The sequence below is a fragment of the Mus caroli genome, unplaced genomic scaffold (genome assembly GCF_978045245.1).
Source record: "Mus caroli unplaced genomic scaffold, Mus_caroli_1 scaffold_1, whole genome shotgun sequence".
Lineage (NCBI taxonomy): Eukaryota > Metazoa > Chordata > Mammalia > Rodentia > Muridae > Mus > Mus caroli.
The window spans coordinates 41,142,680-41,157,520 of record NW_028227256.1 but is presented as its reverse complement, the minus strand read 5'-3'; the positions used below and the strand labels follow the sequence as shown (position 1 = coordinate 41,157,520).

The 14,841-nt window shown below is 39.5% G+C and overlaps 1 protein-coding gene across 1 annotated transcript; it reads left to right on the top strand.

Annotated features, from left to right (window-relative positions):
• Positions 1-9: 9 nt before the first annotated feature.
• Positions 10-12,229, top strand: Poglut2 (protein O-glucosyltransferase 2). The gene is made up of 10 exons (XM_021158978.3): positions 10-665; positions 1,747-1,952; positions 4,015-4,220; positions 4,602-4,679; positions 5,983-6,155; positions 6,276-6,513; positions 8,193-8,402; positions 9,053-9,142; positions 11,256-11,363; positions 12,015-12,229. The coding sequence occupies exons 1-10, from the start codon at positions 484-486 to the stop codon at positions 12,030-12,032; spliced, it is 1,509 nt and encodes a 502-aa protein (XP_021014637.1). The 5' UTR covers positions 10-483; the 3' UTR covers positions 12,033-12,229.
• Positions 12,230-14,841: the final 2,612 nt, after the last annotated feature.

Sequence of the window (14,841 nt, the reverse complement as noted above, 5' to 3'; positions counted from 1 at the left end):
CCTGGCAGGATTTCCGCTAGTCCTATGGCGGACTACATATCCCAGGAAGCTAAGGGGCCCGGGACGCGTTTTCCACTCTGACCCACTCATCCACTAGCAGAAGACCTTACTAAGACTGGTCACAGCGCAGGCCAATCCTTCTCCTCTCACCTTGGCTAGAACTTGCGACGGATTCGTTCCCAAAGTGATGCTCTAGTGGCAAGAGTAACACAAGTTTGTCATTGTCCGGAGAAAGTGGAGCCTGCGGTTCTTAACCAGGTTCAGCAGAACGTGTGGCATCCTTCTCCTGGACATGCCACCGCTCGGGTTGTGACATTCTTGGACACAGCATAGTCCCACGCGCGGATCCCGCACGTCAAGCGACACTTTAGGGACTTTGACTGCTGCTAGGACTGACCACCGTCCTCCTACCTACCCAGGCTAGCTCCGTCCACTTAGCACGTTTGCATTTATTCGTGGATCTTCCAAGACTCGGTCTTGTAAATGTTCAGCATTTCGCTGCTTTCCTGCCTTTTTCTGGGGACTGTGCCAGCACTTGCCCAGACCGGCGGAGAGAGGAGGCTGAGCCCAGAGAAGAGCGAAATATGGGGACCCGGGCTAAAAGCACACGTGGTCCTTCCTGCCCGCTATTTCTACATTCGGGCGGTGGATACCTCAGGGGAACAGTAAGTGGAGAAATGACTCCTCAACTATTTGAGATCGCGGTTTAAAATAACTCGAGGGGTTTTTGTTCCTGTTGTTTATTTATTTTGGTTTTGTCCTTCATCTTTATATGCCCCGACTCGTCTTTACTGCTGGCCATTTACATTCCAGAATTCTTGAGTGCTGTCTACATCTGGTTATAATAGACTTTTCCTTCCAAATCAACTTTTCTCTGTGACTTAATAATTCTGAAATATGTATAGTGTAAATAATATTGCTAAAATGACAGCTCTCTTCTTGGCTGTTTAGATGGGAATTGAGGCTAAACAAATCTCCGTTTATCTTTAAATGGGAAAACTAAACACTAAAAACTAAATGCATTCAAAATGCAGGAATATTCAGTCCAAAACACTTGTGTTGCTAACATGATGACCAGTTATTTTGATTTTCCCCATAACTAAACATAATCTAGAGCACTGGTATATTTGTTAGACTTTTATTAGTAGTAATATTTTAATTACATGATGTGGGTAGGGTGTATACTCACACCCAAGTGCTGGAGGAAGCCAGAAGAGGGCCTTGAATCTCCTTGAGCTGAAACTGCAGATAGTTGTGAGCCTTTAGGACAATGGGTACTAGGAACTGAACCAAGTCTTTTGCATAATGGTAAATGCTCTAAACCATTCAGCTATCTCCCTAGCCCCACAAGTACTGGATTGTATTTTAAGCCATTAAGAACAATTTTTCAAATAAGGTCATCTTTGAAGTAAACATTTTACAAATGACAAATTGCCAGATATGTTGGTTATGAATTAATAATAGTACACTGAAACTGCTCTGTTTGGTATGCTAAATAGATTGCTAGTCTTAAGTGTTATCTCCTGGCAACTGTCTAATGAAAGTATTTTATGTTATTATTGTTTTCTTTTTTTAATCTTTGTTCCATCATATTGGTTCTGGTTCTAAAAGCCTAAGAGAGAAGAGAGCAACAATATCTTAAAATCAGGATATAACAGAATGTCCAACCTTTACAGATTAAAGAGAATAAGTAGTGTGCATTTGATCTTAAAAATAACCCTCATCTCTCACTGTTTTCCATAACAGGTTTACATCTTCTCCAGGTGAAAAGGTGTTCCAGGTTAAAATCTCAGCACCAGATGAGCAGTTCACGAGAGTTGGTGTCCAGGTTTTAGATCGAAAGGATGGTTCCTTCATAGTAAGATACAGAATGTATGCCAGCTACAGAAATCTGAAGATAGAGGTTAAACACCATGGGCAACATGTTGCTGAGTCTCCTTATGTTTTAAGAGGTATTTTGAAACAAAATTTTATGGTAGGATTTGTATACAAAAATGCATGTCATTCCATCAATAAGAATTCTATCAAAAACTTAGCATACTTTTTTCACTAAATGAAGAAAAAAAAAAAAAACTAGATGTTTTTCTAATTGAAAACTAAATTAGGCAAAAGAGATATTGATTATTTACATGGGGATTATAATTCACTAAAGACCAAGAAACATTACTAGAAAAGTTGCTCCTTGAGGACACACCTGTGAGAATAAGCAAAGGACCAAGTCTGGATCCAGCCCCCATGTGAGGAGGCTCAGAGCCGCCTGGCACTCCAGCTTCAGGGAAGAGGATATCTATATTACACGTGCACCTGCATTCATGTGTGCACAAGCAGATGTACACACACATAATGTATAATAATAAATGTTTAGCCACTAGGGAGGTTTTTAATTCATAATTTACAGCAAGGTTTTATAAACCATTTGGAACACAGCTTACAATAAGATATGACATATACATATGTGTATAAAATAATTTCTATGTGTATGTGCACATATGAAATTGAAACAGTCTAAAAAAAATCATACTCAATCATTATTACCATCTGTTGTACTACTTCAGACTTCTTATTTATTTTGTGTTCATGTTTGTGTAAATCTTAGGATTAAAAAAGAATTTCCAGGGCTGAAGCGATGGCTCAGTGATTAAGAACACTGGCTGCTTTTCCAAAGGACCTGAGTTTGGTTCCCAGCACCCAAGTTGCAGTTCAAGACTGACTGTAACTCCTGACTGAATAATCAAGTTAAATATGTAGTCATAGGTAATTCTTGAAGGAATGATCTACTTAAGTAACTTATACTCATCACTGCCAGGTGGGGTGGCACCTGCCTTTAATCCCAGTGCTCTGAGGAGGGTGAGAAGCAGGTTACCTCTAAGAGTTTGAGGCCAGCCTAATCTTATGGTGTACGTTCCAGGCCAGCAAGATGGTTTTTGCTTTGGTCGTCATTGTCATGCCACTATGACAAAGACATTCTCTGCTGTTTTCCCCCATAGGGATGAGAAGAGAATTTTATAATAAAAAACCAACACTTTCCCCTTTCTATGGGGAGATAGGACCACAAGAAAATTATGAATTTTTTTAACTGTATAAATTCTTTCACATTCCACTGGGACTCCTTGGTATAGTCCAGCTGACAAAGTATTAAAATGTATACAAATTCCATTGTCATCTATTGACTGGATCAGGTTGGAATCTGAGGATATCTGAAAGGAGTAACACAGTTCCATTTCCAAATCTTATGTTATGCGAGCATTATTTTTATAAATGTATAATTCATTCATCTTGACATTAATGAGATAACAAGTTTATAGGATTACCTTTGCTTCTTTGTATTTCTTTCTCTAAAAAAAAGAAAAGAAGGAAGAAAAACAAGGTTGGAGTCCTTTGTTTTCTCTGTTTTACTGGCAATGGTTTTTCTACTGAGAACAGTACTTTATATTTTTTATTTTGAGCCTTTAATAGCTGAGACATCTCTAGCCCATAGATACCCAAAGAAGTTGTTTTTATAATAAACCAGTAAAATAGTAATTCATATCACTTTTATCCTTCAAGACATATATTTATAAATACATATGTATTCCTATAATGAGGGTATTTTGCACATTTGCAGGTACCACAGAAGCTATTGGGTCCATTATGCCTGAAATTATAGATCGTTATAGGTCCTAGACACATAACTCCAGTTCTCTGCCAGAGCAACAAGTACTCTTAACTGCCGAGCTCTATCTCCCGTCCCATGATGATTATGTGAATTACAAATTCACATATGAATTACATCTACATAGAATTACATCTACATAAAATTACAAATGAATTACATCTACATAGAGCATGTATACCACCCATTGACTTGCTTTTCACCTATGCAAAGTGGGCCAGAATAGAAAAAGTATAGGAAGAAGAGCTGTGGCGACTTGACTAGATAGAAAGTTGATAGTTCATGGAACATTTCTTCATTGTGATTCAGTTGTTAAGTGAGATGTTCACCGCTGTGTAATACTGCTGTCTATCTGTAAATAGGACCAGTTTACCATGAGAACTGTGACTGTCCTTTGGAAGACAGTGCGGCCTGGCTACGGGAGATGAACTGTTCGGAAACAATCACCCAGATTCAGAAAGATCTGGCGCATTTCCCTACTGTTGATCCTGAAAAGATTGCAGCAGAAATCCCAAAACGATTTGGTCAGAGGCAAAGCCTGTGTCACTATACCTTAAAGGACAATAAGGTATAATATGATTGAGGTTTGCTTGTTCTCTGGACTCTGTAATTAATATCTTGACCTTTTGATTATATCTGGCTACTTTTTTTTTTTAAAGATTTATTTATTTATTACATGTAAGTACACTGTAGCTGTCTTCAGACACTCCAGAAGAGGGCGCCAGATCTCGTTACAGATGGTTGTGAGCCACCATGTGGTTGCTGGGATTAGAACTCTGGACCTTCGGAAGAGCAGTCGAGTGCTCTTACCCACTGAGCCATCTCACTAGCCCCTGGCTACTTTTTTTAAACATCATTCTATGGACATATTTTGACAAGCCTTTTTTTTTTTTTTCCATATCTGCCAGTCACTTTGCACACATGTAGTAAATGTCAAATTCTCTTCTAGATTTATATCAAGACCCATGGTGAGCACGTTGGCTTTAGGATTTTCATGGATGCAATACTACTTTCATTGACTAGAAAGGTTAGTATATTTTCTCTGCATTATGATAGCAATCTCAATCTAGGTTTTATAATTTAGTTTTTCAAAACATTGTTAACATCAATATAAAGTGTTCTATTCTGGTGCCTTCTATATTGCTATCCTAAAGTTTATTTTTTTCCTAATATATGTATTAGATACTAAGGACAGCTATATATAGTACCTTTAAAAAGCAGAGGATGGCTCTGGAGACCACTAATCAAAAATCAAAGTGTTGAAAGGGTCACACTCCTCAAATTCTGGCTACTTGTGGTCCTATATTTGGGTGCTCCCTTGTTCATAGTTTTGTCAGTCTAATCTCTACCTCATGTCACATGGCCGCCTGCCCTCAAGAATCTGAGTCACTGGGTCTCCTCCTATCCCCTTCCCTTCCTTCTCCCAAAGATGCCAATCATATTGGATTGACAATCCCATCCCACATACTTGTGAGGCCTCGTCTTAACTAATTACATCAGCAATGGCTGGTTGCTGAATAAGGTAACTCTAAGACACTGGGATTTAGGACTGATATATACATCTTCAGGGGCGGGGGCGAAATAAGTCAATCTATAGCAATGGTACACATAGAAAGAAAATGCCTCTGCCTCATTAACAGGAACCCAGGGCTAAAGCCCCAAGTGCTATATTTCCCAGAACCACTCCCTCCCTCCCTCTCTCCACCCTCTTCTCTCTCCACCATCTCTATGATCTCATTAGATTCTTGGCAATGTTAGAACAATAGAAATTACCTTTGCCAGTTTCTTGGTTTTGTAGTAAGTCTAATGGCCAACTTGGACACCACAGAAAGCAAATTGAAGGTACTTATATGAATGCCATATTCTGGCCATTTAACCTGAAGTGATGTGATTGTCATTGCCTTAAATTGGAAAGATTGGCCTTTTTTTTTGTGCAATGACTAATGTTGTTAAATTACCATACTGAGCGATGGGTTTCATTGTGACCTTTTCATATATGTGTATCATATATCATATATGTGTATCATTATATCATATATGTGTATCATATATGTCATATCTGCTTATACTAATAAACAGATCCCTTTTTCCATATTTTGAGGCAGTGTATTGCCCACACTGGCTCTGAACTATGTAGCCCAATCTAGCCTTATTTAGCCAATTTTGCATACCAGCATCCAACTCATGATCATCCTGCCTGAGCCCCACAGATGCTATGATCACAGATAAGCACCCTCAAACTTAGTTTCAAATGCTAATTTTAACTGATAAATACATGATCATGTGCAATGCAAAAACTATGAATAAACTCTTGTTATCCCCACCTCTAGGTGAGGATGCCAGATGTGGAATTTTTTGTTAATTTGGGAGACTGGCCTTTGGAAAAAAAGAAATCCAACTCCAACATTCAGCCGATCTTTTCCTGGTGTGGCTCCACAGAGTCCAGGGATATTGTGATGCCTACCTACGACCTGACTGACTCTGTTCTAGAAACCATGGGCCGGTGAGAGATGATCAGGGTTGACCCCGAGCCTTGGTTTGCTCTCTTTGGTGAGTTCTGCTCCATCTGCTTTCATGCACTGATGGTTTTGGAGGAAGACATGTTCTGTTTTCTGTCTTCCAGAGTAAGTCTGGATATGATGTCGGTGCAAGCTAACACAGGGCCTCCCTGGGAAAGTAAGAATTCTACAGCTGTCTGGAGAGGCCGAGACAGCCGCAAAGAGAGACTAGAGCTGGTGAAGCTTAGCAGAAAACACCCAGAGCTCATCGATGCTGCTTTCACAAATTTTTTCTTCTTTAAACATGACGAAAGCCTGTATGGGCCCATCGTGAAACACATTTCATTTTTTGATTTTTTTAAGGTATGACATCATCTGTGAACATCCCTTTCTGCTTTCCAATGTATGCACTTTAGGGAAAGGAAACTAACGTCTATAAGTCACAGTGAATGGGAAGATGCCACAAAACGCAATAAGTACTGAGATTTGATTTGGTCTGAATCTGGATTCACCACACAGCACTGATATTGAATAGGCATTATGAGAATTCAGAGCCTGGAAAAAGCTTTATTTTTTTTCCAGCTAACCCTTACGATGAATGTATGTTTGCTCAGATCCTGTCTGTTTTTATTAGTAAGTGTGTATAATCATTTTAGAAATACTTCTCCCCTAAATCATAGCATCATAACAAGATACAGAACTGGCGTCTCTTCTCAGCCATTCTGCTGAGGAATGACTTGAAGCACATCCAGATGCTCTGCCGGGGCATTCTGGCCATGACAGATGGTTTTCTGCACCTTGCATGGAGATTCCTCATGTTTTCCATGGAGTGATCCTCTTTCTCACAACTTTTCAAGCAGTGCCACCCCACTCTCCCACCCCCAGCGACATTTCTGAAGTTCTTTGTGTCAACAAAAAAGTGGGAAAAAATAAGAAATTAGTGAGCTCCTTTGCTCTGTGGATGCAGACGTGTCATTTGATGGGTTCTATGGCAGTAGATAGACCTTAGAGATGCTGTTAATTCACATACTCGTGTTTTTCATATATGTATATTGAAATATTTTTTAAGTGTAACAAAAGACATGATTACCCATTCCTTTTCAGAAGGGATATATGTGTGCTCATAGGTACATGTGCATGTGCGAGCCTGTGTGTATAAAGGTCGGGAGAGCCTTGGGTGTCATCCTTCAGGAGCATACACCTTGACTTTTGATACAGAGTCTCTGACTTGGCCCGCAGTGTGTCAGCTAAGCTAGACTGACTGGCCTTCAAGCTCCAGGGACCCACCTATCTCTCCTTCCCCACCATCCAAACTCAGGTCCTCTTGGTTTTTTTTTGTTTGTTTGTTTTTGGTTTTTTGAGACAGGGTTTCTCTGTGTAGCCTGGAACTCACTTTGTAGACCAGGCTGGCCTCGAACTCAGAAATCCACCTGCCTCTGCCTCCCGAGTGCTGGGATTAAAGGCGTACGCCACCACCGCCCGGCTTCCTCTTGCTTTCATGGCAAGAGGTTTACTGCCTGAGCCATCTCCTAGCCTCAAGGGCAGTATTTTATCACTTGGCTTCTTCTTGCATGCTGAATTTTGTACATCTAGAGTTACTCATTTCCATAGTATTATTCATAGATGTTCTTACCCCAGAGCTTATTAATTCCCTTAAGAAATATGCATAGCCATGTCGTAGTTTAAAAATACTGTTGACATGGCACAAAATGTGCTGCCAGTAGCTGCACGTGTAAATCAACAAAGGAGCAGAAGACTTAAAAGCTATCGCTCCACCTTTCTTTATGTTGTAGCCTTAGGACACCCATATTATTAACTTGCTAGCTGCTTCCATATTAGATACGTAGCTGTGTTTGGGAAATTTAGGGCCATGTCAAATGACCCTCTAGCTCTAGGTCAACACAGTGTATAATAAGAGAACTTATTACATTTTAATGGAGAGGGAAAGTCAGTCTGAGGATGGCAAAATGGTTCATAGAAGGCGGAAAAAAATAGTAGAAGTGGGAATTTAGTAAAGGCTCTTACATGCTCCTATTTTGCAGCACAAGTATCAGATAAATATTGATGGCACTGTGGCAGCGTACCGATTGCCCTACCTGCTGGTGGGTGACAGTGTAGTTCTGAAGCAGGACTCCATCTACTATGAACATTTTTACAATGAGCTGCAGCCCTGGAAACATTACATTCCAGTCAAAAGTAACCTGAGTGATCTGCTGGAAAAGCTCAAGTGGGCAAAAGACCATGATGCAGAGGTAAGTTCAGTTGTCAAGAAGGCTGGCTCCCTCCCACTGGTCCCCTGTGTTACAGGAGTGTTGGGAACATGCCTAGACACTGGGATGTTCAGATACAGCTTTTACCTGTGCATGGGATGCTGGCTGACCACGAGTGGCATGCACTTCCCCTCGAGGTGAACATAACAACATTCTAGACTGGCTGACCACTCTGCTAAACTCTGGCCTTGTTTGTGTCTTCTCTTTCAGTAAGGTTGGTCATGGACATAAGCAGTGCCTATCTGGCAATAGATGTCAGCAACTACTATAGAATAAAATGAAGAATTATTAATGCAAGCAAGGTTGAACTAAATGAATGCTGAAAACTGAATAGAGAGCATGCAAGGCTTCACACTCTGTGTACTTGATAAGTTGTTACTTTGCTTGGATCTAACTGTCTATTCCAAGGGAGGCTTATCTCTAAGACATCCCACATGCCAACTTGTACTTTCAAGTCTTATAAACCTCTCCGAGCTGAACAAACATACTCTGTGAAATGTGCCTTTTGCTACATAAGGCTACTCCCAAGGACGTGCTTTCTGGGTCATCTCACTGTGTAGTCTTTAGGTCTGTATATGTCTGCAAGCTCCATTAAAGGGCGCTTTGTTTGTCTGGTTTTTAAATTCCTATAGGCCAAGAAGATAGCAAAAGCAGGACAAGAATTTGCGAGAAATAACCTAATGGGTGATGATATATTCTGTTATTACTTCAAACTGTTCCAGGTTAGTATTTTCACACACACATATGCACACGCCCATGCACACTCCTCATCTTGCTTGGCACTGGCCATGTTGTAGACAAACAATATTTTACATAAAATGTTCTAAAAGTATATTAGTATAAGGACATATATGTACCACTTTGATAGAAATTAGATACAGATAGTAATTAATAAGTATTTGGGGCTTTGGGGATGTAGCTTACTGTAGAGTTACATATCTAGCATGCATGAGATATTAGGTTCTGTTCTGAAAGGGAAAAAAAAATTGAAAACTTCAAGTGAAAAGTGTTGATATTAGGCCTGCAGTTGGAGGCTGGGGTTGTATGTATGGAAAGCAAGTCCAAACTGAAGTAGAAAAAGGCCCATGTCCTAGCAGGTTGAGAGTTCAAGGGATCTATAATCATACTTCCCTCAGACAAGCACAGGATTATCTAATCTGAGAGCTAAGCAGGATCAGACCTGTTTAATACTTGGCAATAATGGGGTACTGTAGGCAGTCAATAAAAATATGAAAAACGTTTTAATTAAACAAAGTACGGGGCTGGAGAGATGGCTCAGTGGTTAAGAGCACTGACTGTTCTTCCAGAGGTCCTGAGTTCAAATCCCAGCAACCACATGGTGACTCACAACCATCTGTAATGAGATCAGATGCCCTCTTCTGGTGTGTCTGAAGACAGCTACAGTGTACTTACATATAATAATAATAAATAAATCTTAAAAAAAAATAAAAAGTACAAAGTATAATCATGCTCTTTGTCCCAAATAGCTAATACTTTTTTTTGAAACTTATTTTTATGGACCAAGAATTTATATATTGTAATCCCAACATACCTGATGGTTTAAAAGGCTATTCTTTTAAAAAGAATGTATAAGTAAACAAGATTTTTGCTAATAATAATAACAGATTCTTGTCTCAGACTTACAGCTATTGAATATCATATCTTGGGGTCTGCTACAGAACAAAGTTGGTCTAGTTTATAATCTTTTAGAAGGTGGTAAAGGGATACAGAGAGTGAGCTACGTAAAGTGAATGAACTAGAACAGGGGTTTACTGTCTGAACATCTAAATATCCACTGGATTGTGTCATTTACTTAGCTAATGTATAGTATCCATACCTAGCACAGTGACCATTGCAGAATAAGAATATAATCAAGAAGGGTAATAACTCAGAGTTGTGCAGCCTTAATGGAGAAGGAAGAAATAGGCTTTATTTTCTTTCTTGGGAGAATTTCATGCAATATTATTTACACTTAAAAAGGAGGGAGTTGTGAGGAAATATTTAGTCATATAAATTTTCTCACCAGATAAAAGCACACACTGTTCTTGCAAAGAACCTAAATTCAGCCCCTATCACCCGTCAAGCAGCTCACGATTGCCTGCAACTCTAATGTCTGGGCCTCTGACACCTTTGGCCTCTTTTGGTTTTCACACTCATGCACATACCCACATTCAAATATGTAATAAAAAAAACATTTTTAAAATGTGGATATGCTAGATATAGTGGGACACACCTGTAATCCTGTCACTCAGGAGGTAACTACAAAAGGATTACTGCAGGTTTGATCCCAGTGTGACCTACATATCACTAGGCCAACTGTGGTTACAGCCTGTCTCAAAAATTCAAAACAAGATAGGGCTAAGCAGATAGATAGCTCAGTGGATAAAGTGCTTGCTTTACAAGCATAAAGAATATCTATTTGTGGCAAAAAATTATCTGTAATGCCAGCACTGGAAAGCAGAAATAAGAAAATTCCCCCGGGGCTGGTAGCCAGCCAATTTAGTCAGTCAGTGGGCTCCAGGTTCACTGAGAGAGACCCTGCCTCTAAAAATAATGTAGAGAGTGGCTCAGCAAGGTATATGATGTCTTCATATACCAACATATACATTACACACACACATGAGTAGACTAATAAGGGGTATATTAGGAATTGGTAGCCAGTGTTCACAGCACAAAGAGTATTGAGCATTTAAAACAAATATGAAGGACACTGTGGGTCACCGGTAGGTACATATGCATTAAATGAATGCTTTCCTGATACTTCCCAGCTTGTCTCATTTGATGAGCATATTTTAAAAGCTGCCTAAGAAATGCTTTTGTATTGCTATTTAACAGGGCTATGCAAATTTACAAGTGAACGAGCCCCAAATTCGAGAGGGTATGAAGAGGGTAGAGCCACAGTCCGAGGATGACCTCTTCCCTTGCACGTGCCATAGGAGAAAGGTAACAAGACTCACTTTCTGCCTCTACTGGTGTGGCAGAACCAGCTCATTTGATAGATCACTGTCTGTGAAATAGGAAGGAATTCTGAATGCTAGTTAAAATATTGGTAGCTTATCAGCTTGGTGGGACTTTCTATACCTTGACAGTCTGTTTATCGGTTTGTCTTTTTTTGAGAAATGAATTACTACTAACTCATTAGCCCCTAAAGGGTACAGCATGTTTGCTAATCCCTTTCTATGCTGTAAGACCCATGAAGTCACAAGAGGCAATAATGAAATGGAGTAAATATCATACTTGTTTTGGCTCTTCATAAAATGGGGCAGTTCCATTTCCCTTATATCTCTTAATGATTTAGACAGAGTAGGTACCCAGTCTCCAGTAGGTACCCAGTGTCTTCCACTGAGTATGGGAAGTTTGAGTGAGAGTAGCAAATCTTGTTCTCTGTTTACCCCATCCCTTACTCATACCATCCATAACACAGGGTTCTGGTCCTCCAGAAATAGTCCTCAGCATTTAGAACACCTAGAAGAAACTTGGATTTTTTTTCCACACTCCTCTCATCTTTAGGAAAAAATAAATTATCTGGTATGAGCATTCTTGATTCCTAAGATTTTTTTTAGTGGCTTTTAACATTTTTCTTCTTAATTACAGGCCAAAGATGAACTCTGAGAAGCAAAATATCTTCTGCTTAAATGATGGTGCTCTGAAGACACTTTACTCTAAGGATTATTTTTAAGTATGTTTCACAGACAATGTCAAATTTACGTGTGCCCATTCACTTTCTCACAGTATTTCACCTTATGCAGTGTTCCCATGACTGTCTTTTACATCACATTTTAAAATTTTTATAATAAAACTGCCTTTATTTTAAGGGTCTGTTTTGGTACAGTTATTACATATGAGCAGAAGAAATAGGCGAGTTTGGGTCCTTGATTCTGGTGAGTGCTCTGATTCAAAAAGGCCTCCAAAAATGAAACAAAACTCAGCCAGTTGTGGTGGTTTAGGCTTGTAATCTTAGCACTTCAGAGGTTAAGACAAGAAGATTCTCTGAGTTCAAGGCCTGTCACTGCCCACCCAATGCTTGTTTCCCTCCAGCCCTGGTATTTGTTTTTCCCTTTATCTGGAAGTCAGGATAGACTCTACTTTCTCTAGCACCTTTCAGGAATGTAACACCTCTGATTCTTTATATTATGTAGTCGCCATACTTTGCAGGAGTTCCCTGTAGACTCTCCCTTAATCCTCAGTCCTTAAGCACCTTGATTACAAAGATGATTCTTTTTTGGGGTCTAACAGGCTTCCCTGATCGTGGAAGGGACAACAAATTTTAAATAGGTCAATAAAATGACAGTTAGCTTGAAAATGCAATTAAAGAACTAGCTAGGGGCCAGGCATGCCAGTACATGAGTCCCACCACTGAAGTTTCTCCTCCAGTTAGATAAAGCACACACACAACAGTCAACCTACTTTACTCCAAGTTCACTGATTTTAATGTTAATCTCATTGAAAAATACCCTGACTGAAACATCCAAAATGTTTGACCTTATGTTGGGGATGGCCCAACCAAGTGAACCATTACTAATGGAAATTCATACAATAAATGCTGAACACATAATATGCATTCAGTTATATAGTACTAAGCTCCAACAAAAGAGCTTTAAATAGCCACTGGTTGTTTTTTTTTTGGTTTTGTTTTGTTTTGTTTCAGATATCTACTGGAACTGTTCATATTTTCTTTTTCTGTTTTTGTTGCATTCATTTACAGTGAATTGTACTAATGACATTTTAATTTTGAAGCAATGTAAAAAGCCATGCAAATTATGTATTATTTATTTGGTCATGGCTGAATTGTTATAGTAATTGATTCAGACATTCACTGTTTTGTTTTTGGTTTTTTGCAAGTTTTACTTCTTCAGAATTTTATGCAATGTGGTTATTTAATAACTTATGTTGTATTTTGCTTTTGCTTTTTCTCTCTTTCTTTTTTGACATGGTCTTACTAGGTAATCGTGGTTGACCTGGAACTCTCTATGTAGAGCAGTCTGGCTTCAAACTCATAGAGTTCTACCTGCCTCTGCCTTCTGAGTGCTGGGATTAAAGGAGTAGACCACCATACCAGGCCTTGATTTAGAACATTTTAAACTACAACCCAGAGGCCAAATCTGGCCCACCATCCATGTTTGTACAACCTTGAAACTAAGAATAATAATAGCATTTTAAGTGTTTGAAATCATCAGTACACATATGTCTTAGTCAGGGTTTCTATTCCTGCACAAACATCATGACCAAGAAGCAAGTTGGGGAGGAAAGGGTTTATTGGGCTTACTCTTCCATACTGCTGTTCAGCACCAAGGAAGTCAGGACTGGAACTCAAGCAGGTCAGAAAGCTGGAGCTGATGCAGAGGCCATGGAGGGATGTTCCTTACTGGCTTGCTTCCCCTGGCTTGCTCAGCCTGATCTCTTATAGAACCCAAGACTACCAGCCCAGGGATGTTCCCACCCACAAGGGGCCTTTCCCCCTTGATCACTAATTGAGAAAATACCCCACAGCTGGATCTCATGGAGGTACTTCCCCAACTGAAGCTCCTTTCTCTGTGATAACCCCAGCCTGTGTCAAGTTGACATATAAAACCTAGCCAATACAACATAGAACTCAAATTTTGATTCATAAATAAAGGTTTTATATTAGTTTCCTATTACTATCCCATTCCTATAACTATCACATACTTAGTCTTCTAAAACAATAAAAATGTGTTGTTACAATCCTAGAAGTCACAATCTGAAATCAGTTTCCCAGTGTTAATTACTATTAAGACATTTAGCAGGGCTGAATCCTTCTGATGTATTGGGTGGGGGTTTCCTAGCCTCTTTTTTTTTTTCTTCTAATGCTGCATTCTTAACATTTCTTGCCTTGAGAACCCTCTCTCCATCTTTCCTAGCCTTCAGCTTAATCTCTTAAAATCTCCCTCTGCTTCTTTCACGGAAGAACCACTGTCTTATCTGAACACTGTAGCAATATGATTCACAAGAAGCCAAATGTTCATAAACTAGTAAACGGATACATAAAACTGTTTAATAGGATTCAGTGATAGAAGAAGCAGGGTACACTTACACATTCCAAGTGCAAGGTGACAGATCAAAGATCTCATTCTGTGACTCCATTCAGTAGTCACAAATCATGTTGGTGGGTGTCTGGCGTGAAAGGTAAGAGAGGGAATGACAAGTCTCCTCTAGAAATAATAAGATGCCCTTAGAATTTGATGATAGCTGCAAATGAGTGTACAATTACTGGAAATTGAAACTTAGGACAGGTAAATAAATAAAGCATAGAAAAGGTATCAGACATGAGCTGGCAATGTGTTAGTGGTAGAGCGGACAGTGGGAGTACGGACTCCATCACTCCATTAAGGGACTGATCACACCATAAGCACACCCATGTCTAGAGGTCACCTTAATTACTTCATTAGTTGTTGTTTTCATG

What these genes read in the sequence shown, in the direction of transcription:
- Poglut2 (XM_021158978.3), top strand. Translation starts at nt 484, where the DNA reads ATGTTCAGCATTTCGCTGCTTTCCTGCCTTTTTCTGGGGACTGTGCCA. An exon ending in GTCTCCTTATGTTTTAAGAG is followed by an intron (nt 1,953 to 4,014) that starts GTATTTTGAAAC and finishes ATCTGTAAATAG; the next exon opens with GACCAGTTTACCATGAGAAC. An exon ending in ATACCTTAAAGGACAATAAG is followed by an intron (nt 4,221 to 4,601) that starts GTATAATATGAT and finishes ATTCTCTTCTAG; the next exon opens with ATTTATATCAAGACCCATGG.